The following is a 14,209-nucleotide window of genomic DNA, read 5'->3' as shown; positions in this document are numbered from 1 at the left end:
TGTTGGTATGTTTGAATGTGGCACAATCAAGCAGCATTGTTGCCTGGTTGTGTGGAAGAATATTTCATTGTACATTAGCACTTATTATATATATTATATGGCATACATGATACGTTTTAAGTCTGGTATTTGCAGGATTTGACCGTGAGGAGGATAACTGTAAAGGGTATGATATGAGATAGATAAACAACTCAAATGGTGTTCATTTTAACAACCATATCAATCAAATTTGATGGTTAGAGATTCCGCCCAGGCAAGTCCCTTTCCCCCTTGCTTCCTGTACATCCTGAAAGATCAAACCCTAGCCGTTGATTCTTACTCCAGTACCACCACCATTGCCATGGCCAAAACCTCCAGCAGCTCCAACCCTACCGCCCCCTTCTCGGCCTCCTCTTCCCCACCTGCTTCATATCCTACTTCATGGCCATGCCCACCAGGGCACCTCTGCCATGCCTCCTAAAGAAACTCACACGGCTTCTCCAGCTTCTATAAGAGCTACTAATGCCATTGTCATGGCCATCAAATCTCCAATCTCCAACGATCTAGGATCAGAACATCTGCATTTCTCCCACAACCGATGCCACTCAGTACAAAATGTAATTGACAATAAGAGATCACTAGCTTAGCTTTGCATAGGTGAGGATAGATATATTAGTCGGCACAATCATTGACTAATTGTCATGTAAGGACTCACGCACCTTAATTTTTTTTTTACCTAATATGTTAATCAAGTTGTTGTATAGATGTAACGATGCAAATGGAAACTTTTATATATCATCTGTATAATTTATTAGGGAAGATGATGGCAAACACTAGTTCGTTAGGCTGAATCCAGTACCATGATTCATTATACACAACCACCCACCCAAATAAAGATACAAAATGATGTATTCATGTGTTAATTAGGAGAAATTTTATTTTTTTTCATACATAACAACCTCATTTAATTTAGATGTGGACGAATTAGTCACAAGGGTCTACATAGATGAAGCAGAGTTTGAAGGGAAATAACAAGGATTGGAATTGAACTCAATTAAGGTTGTAGCCCCTTGATAACCCCTCCGCCATATCCCCCACCTCCGCCTCCGCCTCCGCCGCCACCTCCACCCCATCCTCCACCTACGGCACCGCCGCCACCTCCACCCCAACCTCCACCTACGCCGCCGCCGCCCCCCAACCACCACCATATCCTCCATTTCCAGATCCAAAACCGCCTCCAAAACCAAATCCTCCACCACCACCAACGTAACCGGAAAAGTGGTGAAAGAAGGTCTTGTCTTGGCCAAATCCATAATAAGGCTTGTGATTCCCAAACTTCCTTGCGGAAGTAATGGCAGGAAGGATAAGAAAAGCAAGTAAAAACAGCTTAGAATAAGTAATCATTAGTGACATTAGAGAATTCTATGACGTGTGGGTGATACATATAAGAGACGTAAGTTATATATATAGTTGTTCAGACTTCAGACGGTTGCTTTTGTGGTAAGAAGTTGAAGTGTTATGTGAAGGAAGTAAATTTTGCGGTTGGCACCTGTGATTCATATAGAATCCGCTTTCTGCTTCAAAAGCATTGCCCTTATTGTTAGGACGCTCTTGGTCGGTGAGGTCACCAAAAGATCCTTCCAAGTTCTCACATACCTTAACCACACATATTCCTTTGTCACAAATTATGACTCTGTCAGACCAAAAATCAACCTCCTGTCACCAAATCACATTTATCGACATAAAACCAAGGAATACACGCGATTGTCGCATAGTTAAAGCATGCTTTTTAAATAAAAAAAATCTTAGATTCACTGAAAAAAAATGGATGTATAAATTTGTGTTAAATTAATTTGAAACAAGCTGCTATTTGCTGAAATTTTAAATAATATGATTTTTTTTTGCTACCAAATAATATGATTTCACACACACACACACAAGACATTAAGACAGCTAGGTAAAATTGATTTTATGATAAATAAAAGGAGAATGATAGTTAAGTCTAAAAATATGGAATTAATGACAATCAGGTCTCCATATATTTATCTGAAAACTGAGTCGCAAATAAAAAGTCAAACCACTATAATAAATGTTATGAGTCTTAATTATAAATATGATATTTTAAGTTTCAAATCTAACTTCAAATTATTGTCGCATGATTTAATCGCTTTGTATTTTGGCAGTGAATCAATGCTAATTTGCTTAAATATTGAAGACTGAAATTATTACTACATAAGTTTGTTGGCATTAAAACAAGGATCACGATCATTTGAAATTCCAACGTCTAAACTCTGACATTGGAACTTAAGGATATCTAGTTATCTACATCCTTAAACAAGCATTCTCACAAGATAACATAACTTTGCACAGATTAAATAAAGCCGTGCCACATGCTACCTTCGGTCCTTAATCTTAATATAAGATCTCGTTTCAATTTTATTTTGATCATAAATATAAGACCTCAATCTATTTTGTTTCTCATATTTATTCATTTTTTAAAGATAGTCTTTCTAATAATGATAGTTCTAGCTCATAAATTTGATTAGTAAGTATATTTTATGACAGATAAACTTATTTATTATGAATAACTGGTTTAATTTATTTTCTTAATCTACTCAAATTAATTAACTATCTCTTATATTTAGGACCAGAGATAGTACATAGTAAGGGCTCACTAAACCAGCTACGACCTCCAAATTAAATGCCAATTAATTAATATAAAAGTTTTGAACAAAGATGTTATGGTTTGCTATAGAGTGCTCTCTCTCTCTCTCTCCTGGGCACCACATGAGCTGAAGTAATTAACATTAGTAATAACTAACGCTATGTCGTTCTCGAGGCTTTTACATATAATTAAATTTAAAGGTCAAAATAAATTGAACCCTGAAAAGCTTGTGTTGGCATGTGGGCTTGCAGGTTGAGCCAGAGTGAGCTCAAGCGAAACGTCGTCGTTTGCGTGTGGCTGAATTGAACCTTTCGAGCTCCTTGATGACGCCTCACTTATGTCTTCAAATCTTTCAACTTCGCTTTCAGGCAAAACCTTTTCTGCAGCATCATTCATCAGCTGAAAAACATAAAAAAAAAATCTCATTATATATATAAAGCACGTTGGAGTGAATAATGTTAAATAATTAGATGTGGGAAATTAATTAATTAATTAATTGATATTACATGGGCATGATGAAGGGTCTTGAAGAGATCGTTGAAGACGATGTAGGAGTGAGTCTTCTGTAGCGACACAGTCCCACGATTCCTGGCATATATATCACAGAAAGACAACATGTTGAAAGCTGAAACTCCTTTTCTGGCTAACGGATACAAACCGAAACCGAAGTTTTCAGTTTCATATGTTTCATTTTCTCTGTAACTTTGGTTCATGTTTGAATATCATCAGAGTATTTAATTAATTTGCCGTTACTCTTTGTTTTCCATACACATGTGCATATGCATCCGTGCGTATATGTACTTGTGCACAGAATGTGCCCACTTTAACCCCTATATATGTGTACGCTTCGTTTTAAGTATATGAATCATTCGTTAAACTCTAACAAAAAAAATTATGTAACTATATGAACCAAAGCCAACAATTTAAAATTACAATTAGGATTAAAATCAAAATTCGATCAAACTATAAAAGATAAACAATGATATTAAGCTTTATTTTAATTATCGTGTAGTTCGAGAGAGCTACCACTAACTAATAAGCTGGACAATCTTCGGATTTGACTTAATAATCCTACCTATAGGGCCATATATGCAAGCTAAGTGATTAACATGCGCTCCCACTGTAAATGTGAAATAAACTTAAAAATGAGTCATATATAAATGCTCAAAATTCCAGAGGGCGTGTTCATAACTTAAAAAACCGCATACATAATGGATTATCACATAGTATATAATACTTTTGGTCCTAATTATAAGATTTTATTTGTAAATTATAAACAAGATCTTATAATTACAACCGGAGGTAGTACTTATATGAAATTTGTGCGAATCATATCAATGTCTCACGTGCAACTGAAAAAAGATATATGTTGGCTCACTGTATCTTTAAGAGGGACACAAGAGAAAGAAGGTTGCTAATAAACAAGGCCACAGAAATCGTACCAATGTGGTTGGATTATTGGAGGATGCTGATTCATATAATAGTGAGTTGGGTAGCTCTGCTCCAGAATCCTGATGTTGACGGATTCTTCATTCTGTTCGCCGTAGCTGATGATGAATATAACGCTCCTCCTTCCAAACTTCTCCTCTTTGTTTCTTCCATCACACACACAGATATAAGCTTCGAAATATCATAATCATATAACTATTCTTGAAAATTCTTCCACTAAGGCCTTTTGGTGAACGAATAATAATCATATTCTTATAATTTTGAGAAACTAGGTCGCATAAAAAGATCAATCGGCACCACATTTTCATTGGAAAAATTTGTTAAAGGTAACTGCTTGAAAATTTTATTAGCTAAAGTTGCATAAATTTAAATGGTTGCAATTCTTTTTCAACTATTTGTACAACACACATATATCCTGTTTTTAAAATTTTACATCCAGTTAAACATAGATTGTCCACAGTTGAAGAAAAGTTGCACCATAGAACTTTAGCCAATAAAATTTTTCTCATCTTATTGTTGAGAAAATCATGCGAAAACTAATTAATTAGCTGACGTGGTCATATTGTTGGCTTTTCCCCTTTTCCTCATCTTATTGTCTACATTCCATGTATATCACTAAAAGCATGACATTTCCAACTTCATAACATACACCAACTTATACACATACTACATTCACGCGCGCGTGAGCACGCGTGTGTGTGCATGTGTCACATACTGCATTCACATGCACGCATATACACAAGCACACGTGCACACGCGAGCGTGTATTTGATTTCACGTTGAAAACTTCCAAAATTATCATGACTGTATATACATTGTCACATATTATATTTAGTATAGTGTTTACTTGTTTCAGTTTCAATATAATTGTATGTATTCAATATATAGAAGACTATATATAAAAAAGAAGATGGATACTTATATATACATTGAACTTGTGCCATAAGTAACTGATTGTAATAGATGTATACCTTCCATCTCATGTTTCATGCTCCTATACATCTGCACAGCAGAAAATTTAAGGTATAAACAATGTATTAGTTTGCAACACATAATTTTTTTTATTTAAAAAAAAAGAATCTTATTATTATTTTGCTCTAAGGGGAGAAGGGGGAGAGAATCATTTTCTTTTTTCTCTTTAATTTTATGAGACTTGAACCTGACTTTATTCAAACATCACAGGTGACGTTGTCACTGGAATAACTTGTCAATAATTTTCAGTGTATATTACCTGAAGGTGGCTCTTAACATGAGAAATAGTCAGTCCCTTCACATTCATCAGATGCAAAACCAACTTTGGAGTTGCCCCTTCAAATTTCATATTCCAAATCAATACCAATTAGTGAACAAATCTGATTAAAAAGTATGGAAATGGGGTGATTCTTATGTTGCTAGGAATCAGCGAAAGGAAGAAAAGAAACAACTTAACTGTGTTCTCCACCAAGCCTCTTAACTGCATGCACAAAACATTCATGAAGCTCCGGCGTCCAGCGAAGGCGAGGCAACCTGGATCGAGCATAGGGCCTAATCGCCGGCGAATTCTGGCTTATTATCTCCGGCGATGAAGCAGCATTATTGGGACCCCAGCCACCAAGTCCCGCCTGAGATGCAACTTCTGAAGCGCTGTTATCAGTGTTAACCACACTGCTAAGAGCAGGAGGAGAAGACGAAGAAATGGAATTGTTCTGAGGAATCTTCTGCGTCTCCATTATTGTTTGCTGGATCTCTTTCTTGCGCTAAGGGAGGATGATAATGGGGTCTTTGTAGAAACAAAAGAGAATAAATACTAATAAGCACGACTCTGGGCCAAAAGGTTTGTCCTTTTGTACAGCTTTTGTTAGCTTTCAATTGGGTCAGTTATAGTCCTTTGGAGTTTCGATGGATATGAGGAAAAAACTTGGGACGCGGAATTCCAGAAACCAGAGGTTTTGTTCAAACATGCTTTCATGATTGGGTGAAAATGAAATCACTAACCTCTCTCACTCTCTCAGTTACTTTGGACATTCCCTTTGGTTCATTTCCTTATTACTTTCTGTCTCTTAAATGTGAATATCATAGTATATTTATTATATAATATGGAATTAAGCTCACACTAATCAATGATTCTTCTGCCCAAGGAACGTAACACGTGAGAAGTGGAATATATGTATGATCTACTTTTTTAATATGCAGTCATTTATAAACTGCCTTGTAAGAAAAAGAAAATCTTTTTGTTTTTTTGTTTTTTTAGAATTTAGTCGTCTGCTAGCTGTATTGGGTGATGAGTCACCCACCTTGTTACGAAGGAGAGCCACCTAAAGAGATTTCTGTAACTCCATGTTCTTTTTGAACTAAAGGGATAAATATTGACAAGTAATAATATGAAAAGTGATATCAAATTTACTATCTTTTGGAAAACTTTTTATTGGATTAGGTTACAAAGCTACCAGCCCAATAATTATATCTTGACAAAAATATTTTCTCCCACATTGTAATTTAAAAAACGTATTTTATTGATAAACAAAATAAGACTTATTTTATAATTTACATTACAAAATAAGTCTTATATTTAGATTTGAAAGAGTAATTATTTTTGTTTGTTAGAACTTTATTGATATTTTCTCTTGAGTTAAAGAGGTGAAATTATCATTAGCATGCTTGGGAAATAAGTCAAGAACTGAAGCCCATGTCCTTGTCAGCGCATATCCATGTAATCTATTTTGAGCATTAGTTAAGAACTTACGCAGGACCTTAAGGATCCTAAAATTGCCAAAGATCGCCGAAATCAAACAACTATGGCAGCCAAAATTTTGAATCCATTTCTTTTTTGGAAAAATCTTAGGTACGTCATATCATATTGTACGATTTTAAGAGAAAAGTCTAAATCATATCATGACATCAGAAAAAATATTTTATTTGTAAAATAGTACTGCAAAAAGGTTAATAGAATATATGTTATATATATATATATATATATATAAATATATGTGTGTGTGTATATGCCACGCACTTACTCCACATGTGATACTGATAGCAGGAGGAATTGTGCCTGCGTAAAGTGATTGTGTTATCAATAACGATACTATCATTTTGAAATGTATGATGACCCTTGCGTCTTGTGATCGATGATTTTAAAAGGGGGAAAAATTATTTTCATGTGGACATATGAAGCATAATTAACTATATTAGTAGGTAATATGTGAAATATATATGGAGCTCATTTATGTAAATTACTTTATATGTATGTCATAATTTTTTTTCTAAATGTACGTGAGTTTAAATCCCACTATTAAAATGAGAATTTTGTTTGGAAAAAATCTGCAAATATTTTTGTAAATATTTTTTTAAAATTTGAAGACATGTTTTTAATCTTGAGCAGTTTTAAGAACTTAGAGCAAGAAATTGAAGCTATTTCTGATGATTGGTGTGAGAGAAATAAAAAATTTTCCGTATGCGGCTAGTCACTTTGCTTGGGGTTACTAGACAATTAAGAATTATTTAACAATTTATTTGGCGAACAAGAATATTTAACACTTGAGATTTATCTTAAAAACTACTGCAGTTCCATATAAAAAAAAGAATTAACTTCTCTTTCCGTTGATGTCTTTGATTTTAAAATTGTTTTATCAACAATGCCAAAATCAAAACCGTGCTGGTTATATAACGAAAGTCCAAACAGTTCAAAATATCTCGGGATACCCGTCCAGTCCACACGTTGATCAGCTTCTTTGCAAATTTGATATAATCACTTTGAATTTTGAAGTGAAATAGAAAGAATATACCACTTCTAGTTCTAATTATAAGACATCATTTAGTATATGAGATTCCGTACATTGACAGGTAATAATAAGGAGTGGATCAAGTGAAGTGTTTGATATCCTTCAGCAAAAAACTTGCGACTGGAACAATTACGTATAGCAGTATCACACCATCGGCTACAATTTTCTTAATTCAACCATAATCTGATAAAATAGCAGACATGCTGCATCGTCCAATAAAAAATTGGACTCGAACACACAAATCAATAATAAACTGGCCGGAGCTCAAGCTGAGCTCAATGAGTAACTAATGCTAAATTATAAAGGCCTAATGTCATCCGATTACAACGTAGCGAATCAAAGATTCGAATTCTTAATAAAAGGATAACTAAGTACTGTGCAGCTGTGGTTAATCAAAGTAAAGGCCTAGTGCGTCGACCTCTTGCCCTGCCACAGAGAAGTGCGTTCTTTGGGATGGGATATTCGTCCCTCCATGACTTAGACGATGTGTACACTCTCAGATACAATTGTTGTCCCAGGTACTGCCTCCCCCAATTCTCTGATCTTATGTTCCACATTCCCACGTTGTCCAGTGCCACGTAGATCGCTGTCCATGACCTCGGGTACACCTGATTATTATCATCCAATTCCCTTCTGCTATATCACACGTACACAAATCACATATTAATGGAAATTAATTAAAGCCCCCATCTTTAATTACCTGAGTGGTGCATCTCGCAACAGCGTCTCTCAGATTGTAACCCGCTCTACTTGCAGCTGTCCACTGTCCACTACCGAACCTGTATGTATATTTTCCATATTGCTCATAAAAATGTCAGACATTTCGATACAGATAAATGTACAGAAGGTGAAACATGGAAGGGCCTACGTACCCTACGACGAAGAAGGAATAGCCATCGATGTGCCATGACTGAAGGGAGTTTTCCCAGTTCTGGAACACGATCTCTGCGAATTCATGGTAGTTTGCGCCCAAAACTGAAGTTTGAAGGTAGGCGTTCCCGCCGCCGGCTGGGTAGGAGGGGATGCTTCCGACGGTGAAGACGCCGGGGATGTTGAAGTAGTCGGCCAGCTTGAGAGGGGTGTCAGGTTCAACGTATGAGACGCCGTTGACGGCATACCTTTGCTTGCCGTTGATGTGAGGAGCAGAGTTTGCGAAGACGATGGTTCGAGACGGTTTGATCAGTCCATAGTGGTATGAACCCTGGGGGTTTGGTCTCGGCCCACTTGCCGTAAGGTTTTGCCTGGTTTGAGTTCGAGCCCCGCGTCAGAGGGAAGGAGACAAATCAAAGCAGACGGGCAAATTTGTGATGGAACAACATAAATTCCATTTTTATTTATTTTTAAAAATAAAATATTATCTTTATCAATATTAATAATACATATTAAAATACAAAGAGTGTCATAAAAAATCTGACTTTTCTCATGCAATGTTTCTTTCAATTTTTTTAATATGACTATTTAAGTGGACCATATTCGAGTATTGTTGGTCCTAATTAAAAATAATTCTCTCAAAAATATTTTGAGCATTCATACAGATCCCAAGTTAAGACTTTGTGCTTTATTAGCCAGAGTCAACACCTGTTAGTTAATTATTTAATCCTTCTCCGCAAATATTATTGGGCTCCATGTGATTCCCCTTTGTTTAATTTTTTGCATATCCAAACGAGAATTAGATATTAATAGAAAGGGGTCAGGCTTAGGTAGAGGGCCCAAATACTCATCATCAGTATTTGCCTTTGGATCGAAATCATTAGCAATAGTAATTTAGTATTACATTCAGAAAATTTCTTGTGGATTCGGCTAATCAAATCGTTTTGGGACTAAGAAATTAGTTTCTAAGGGAAATGGCCAATCATGCATATCGTTTCAAAATCACAAAAATCACAAAACAATCCCAAAGAGCATAGGGCTTGAAATATTAGTAAATGCAAAAGTGATTTAAGGAGTTGGGAGAGTACCTGATAGTTCTGGCCTGAGAGAGAGAAGAAGCAATATCCAGGGTTGGTCCTGGAGGAAAAGGACCAGATGCTTTAGTATGTGAATTGCTATAGTGAAGAATGGCTGTATTTTTTAGCACCCTCCTGGTAAATCTGGTAGACACGGCTATGTAATAGTCCCGGGCAGGTTGGTCAGCCGTCACCAGAACTGAGTAGGACTGCCCTAAATGGATGTCAAGTGAAGAATACGTCTGCTGAATTGTATGAGTCCCTTCGACCTCCACGAGTTTCATATTGTGCCCTTGGATTCTCAGGTTTATGGACGTCGTCAACCCCACATTTGATATCCTGAATCTGTATGTCTTCCCTGCACATACCATGTTATAATCACCACCACATGATATATATATATAGAGAGAGAGAGAGAGTCACTTGTGGTTAACACATGAATTTACCTTGCTCAACAGTGAATGTGATTTCATTCCACCCGCGTCCGTTAATGAGCAGACCATCTGGGAAGGGAAGGTGATGGCCATTCGCTAGCATTCTTCTCAGTCTCTGCAATATATATAGCAGAGAGGGACAACGCATAAGTATCAAGTATGAAGCATGGAAGAGGACGAAGAGAGTGATAACGATGCAAAGGTGTGTGTTTGTTTGAATTACATGGTGGTCTCTCTTGAACCAATCTCCAGCGAGTATGGTGAAGTCGCCCGAAGGAGGAGGGAATGGGACAGGAATCCTAGGACGGCTCCAGATTCTGATGCTTCCGAATCCTCCGGCAGCTTTATGCATTTGCAGAGAAGGGAAGTAGAAGAAGCTTCCTATCTGATCTTTAGTTCTCATAATGTATGTGAAGTTCTTCCCTGGTGGGATTGGACAGTTCGTTCCAGAAACACCATCCTGCCAAGAGTTCCTCCTGTGCTGCAACCCATTCCTGCACAATTTGCAACCCATATCTCCAGCTTCATTCAACTAAATCATTCACTTCAATGAATCTCTTTAAGTTTGCAAATTTACAACTATAGTTAAAGAGATTTAGCTTTTATATCTGATAGATGATAGTTTCTGCCTACGCTTTTTCTTCTAATAAGCTGCTAATCGAGATTATTGTATTTAATCACCACATCAACCTCCAAAATAATTAAAGAGGTCAACTTATATAAGGCCTCTGAAAATTTACGTATCCGAGGGTAAGTTCACGTGATCAACAAAAAGATGGTATCTCGTGAATATTATCAGCATTTACATTCTATTCCCCGCATCTCACTTTTGCAGAAAGCTCTGTTTCTAGAATGCCAGGGCAGAGGATCAAAAGGAAACAAAGAGAAAAACACAAGGTAAAAATAGGAATGTGATGTACCATGAAATGAGGAATGGTTCTGGGAGGTAGTTGTAGACGCGGATCACCAAGTTATCATTTGTGACCGCATCTAGTTGAGGCCCAGGGAATTGGCCATTAATCAAGATCCCCTGCAAGATTTAAGCCAAAGCAAAGAACATTGAATCCCAAATATTTGAATATTGAACCAAGAACACCTATCAATCTGTTCAGCACACACGAAAGGAAAAATAGTTCCCTTCTCCACAAAAATATAGGAAGTCTTCAGAAAGGTAGAAGAAAGGGAATGAATGAGACAGAACAATAATGCAAGTACATACCCGTTGCTTCACACCCAGAGGGTAAATGTCGCCGTACGTGATCTTCCAAGTGAGGAATCTATAAGGGTCTTCAGAGTTGACGCCATTGACAAGAAACATAGCAAGAATGAGAACTGTAACGACATTGCTAGCTCTCATTCTGATCTCAGACACTTGCCTTTTTGTCAAAGGAATGTCTGTGTGCAAAGAAAGGAGGGAACTTTAGTTGTTTGGGCAAATGGGTATGGAACAGAATGTGTGTAGAGCAAAATATGAAGCCTAATAAAAAGGCCCCGCACTCAGTCAGTCACTCCCAGTCCTATGAAAGGCTAAACCTCTAGAGGGATTATGTACCTTAAAAAACTCGAACTTTTTGTTTTGCTTATGTTGTTTCAGGGAAAGTGCGTAGTGGTTTTGTATGGGAAGAGTTGTCAGTTGGCTCTTCAGGTGAAGGAACAGTCACATGTTAATGTAAGGGGGGAACACAAGTTCAGATCCTGGGCTTGTATTATTAAATTTAACACGATATGTTGAAGCTGGTAATTTCGTCTTTTTGTATATTTTTTTGTAATTGTATAATCTACACGTTTATATCTATGATAAGAAAATTATAATGAATCAAGTTATTTAGAGGACATGAATAACATGATTTTTATTTGCCAAGCCACATCAAGACCACACTAATTAATACTTCCTTTGATTCTTAGCATAAGATTTTTTTTTTATTTTGGTTTTAAATATAAGATTTCAATCTATTTTGTTTCTTATATTTATCTATTTTTTTTAAGATAGTCTTTGTAATATACTACTTTCAATCCTAAATATAAGAACTAGTTGACTATTTTAAGTAAATTAATAAAATTAGTTAAGTTAATTATTTATAATAAATATGTATTATCTTTTCTAAAATATCATTGCTAATCAACTTTACTAGCTAAAATTATGATTATTAAAAATACTATTTTGGACAAAAATGAATAAACATAAAAAACAAAATAAATTAAGATTTTATATTTATGATTAAAAATAAAAATTAAATAAGATCTTATATTAAAAATAAACAGTAGTATAATAATTAAATAATCTGGGCAAAGAAGAGCACCTGTGAAAAAGGGCACACGTCTCAATGGTCACGGATCATAGGCTGTCTGGCCGAGGTTGTACCATCTTAGTGTGATCCTATTAAGCGGAGTTGATGAAAATGGTTTTCTTGTTTATTAATGTATATCGAAATTAATGAAGCAGTGTGCGGCTCACGGGCATCTGACATTTTTCATTCATAATTAGTGATAAATTATGGCCATTAACATATAATATATCTTTCGAGTTTCACTTGGTCAGTCGTGTCATTATGACCCCATTAGCGGCACTAATCGTCTTTGTCATTAGGTTCTTGTCTCTTCATGGGGGAAAAAACCCCGGAAAAAACTAATTAATTAGCTCTTTTTATTAATATAATATCCAGGTTTTAAAGTTCTAGTGATCAGAAAGCTTGTCCCAAAGTGTTTTTACTTTTATTTTTTTTAAATGATTAGTCAGAAAGCAGTTTAGTTCCACTATATCAGTTAATATTAATATTAATCAGAGAAGTTTGATTATTTATTTCATATTTTTCATTTACATTTAATTTTTAAACTGGTCCCTATATAACTTAATTAGATGATTGGGAGAATCATGTTGAACAAGGAAAATATAAGAATATTTAGCCTAAAATGCCTTAAAATATGAAATTACTATGAAAGACCAAATCAATAAAAACACATCCAAAGTGACTCATATACCTTCATTGTCACATGCCCATGCCCTCACTGCCTTACGCAGTTACTTCTTGCCCATCTCTCATTCCAAAAACCAAAAGCTTTAATGTGGCTCCTTATAAGACCCCTTTTCAATTCATTCTCCTTATTTTCCAGGTGATATTTGCCATTGCTAAGAAACCATTGGGTCTCTTGTAACTCATCCTACTCTTACTGTCTTTAGTCTTTGATGCAAAAGCCAGTTAATTAATTTAGATAAATTGAAAAAAGTTAAATCAATTACTCCTCCGGTTCTAAATGCAAGACCCTTATACACACTAGGATAAGGGTCTTATATTTAGGACCGGAGGAGTACTTAATTCTAATAAATATCACATATTGACATGATCTACCTGAAATTTCTATATGTAACATAAAATTATAAGTTAAAATGTATCTAATATCCTAAAATATTTTTTCAGATACATCTATTTGGTATTTTAAAGTATTTTGTGATATATCTAATATTCTAAAATATTTTTGCCCATACGCCCAAAACCAACTTTATAAGTAGCTCCCACGTACAGTGGAGGAGTAATGTGTATTCTCACTCCATATTCAGAAGCCTCGTCCCCTCGCCAAAGAAGCCACTGGGTCCACACCGTCCATTGAATAGGGCAGAAGCCTTCTGGGCCTTTTGGTCCGAAATCGTTCGTCTGGATGAGCCATGCTTTGGGCTTGCTGGTAAGGACCCAACTTTTCTTTTCCTTGTATATACTTATTATTAACATTAACACCACAAATAATAAAATTTTTCTCTGAGTTTGACTTATTTAATATTCCATTCTTAATATAAGGCTCAATTAACCAATTTAAAAAATAAAAAAACTTAAAAATTACTCAGCATATGTTGTATGATCTCTAAAAAAATAGTTGTATATATCATTAGATTATATATTAGTTTGTAAATTGAGTAAATTAATTTAAAAAAATCATAAATATAATAATTTAAAGTAATTTATTTAACTTCTTTAATATCCTCAA

At 35.5% G+C, this 14,209-nt stretch overlaps 1 protein-coding gene across 1 annotated transcript; it reads right to left on the bottom strand.

Moving 5' to 3' along the window:
* Window positions 1-8,243: 8,243 nt before the first annotated feature.
* Window positions 8,244-11,588, bottom strand: LOC114739035 (L-ascorbate oxidase homolog). The gene is made up of 8 exons (XM_028927101.1): window positions 11,451-11,588; window positions 11,152-11,261; window positions 10,455-10,725; window positions 10,244-10,346; window positions 9,810-10,155; window positions 8,724-9,092; window positions 8,552-8,630; window positions 8,244-8,459 (listed from the first exon to the last, which is right to left on the bottom strand). The coding sequence occupies exons 1-8, from the start codon at window positions 11,586-11,588 to the stop codon at window positions 8,244-8,246; spliced, it is 1,632 nt and encodes a 543-aa protein (XP_028782934.1).
* Between the last annotated feature and the right edge of the window lie 2,621 nt (window positions 11,589-14,209).

The sequence above is a fragment of the Neltuma alba genome, unplaced genomic scaffold (genome assembly GCF_004799145.2).
Source record: "Neltuma alba isolate B1F8T4 unplaced genomic scaffold, ASM479914v2 tig00013746_pilon, whole genome shotgun sequence".
In the NCBI taxonomy this organism is placed as follows: Eukaryota; Viridiplantae; Streptophyta; class Magnoliopsida; order Fabales; family Fabaceae; genus Neltuma; species Neltuma alba.
This window is presented reverse-complemented; position numbering and strand designations above follow the sequence as displayed.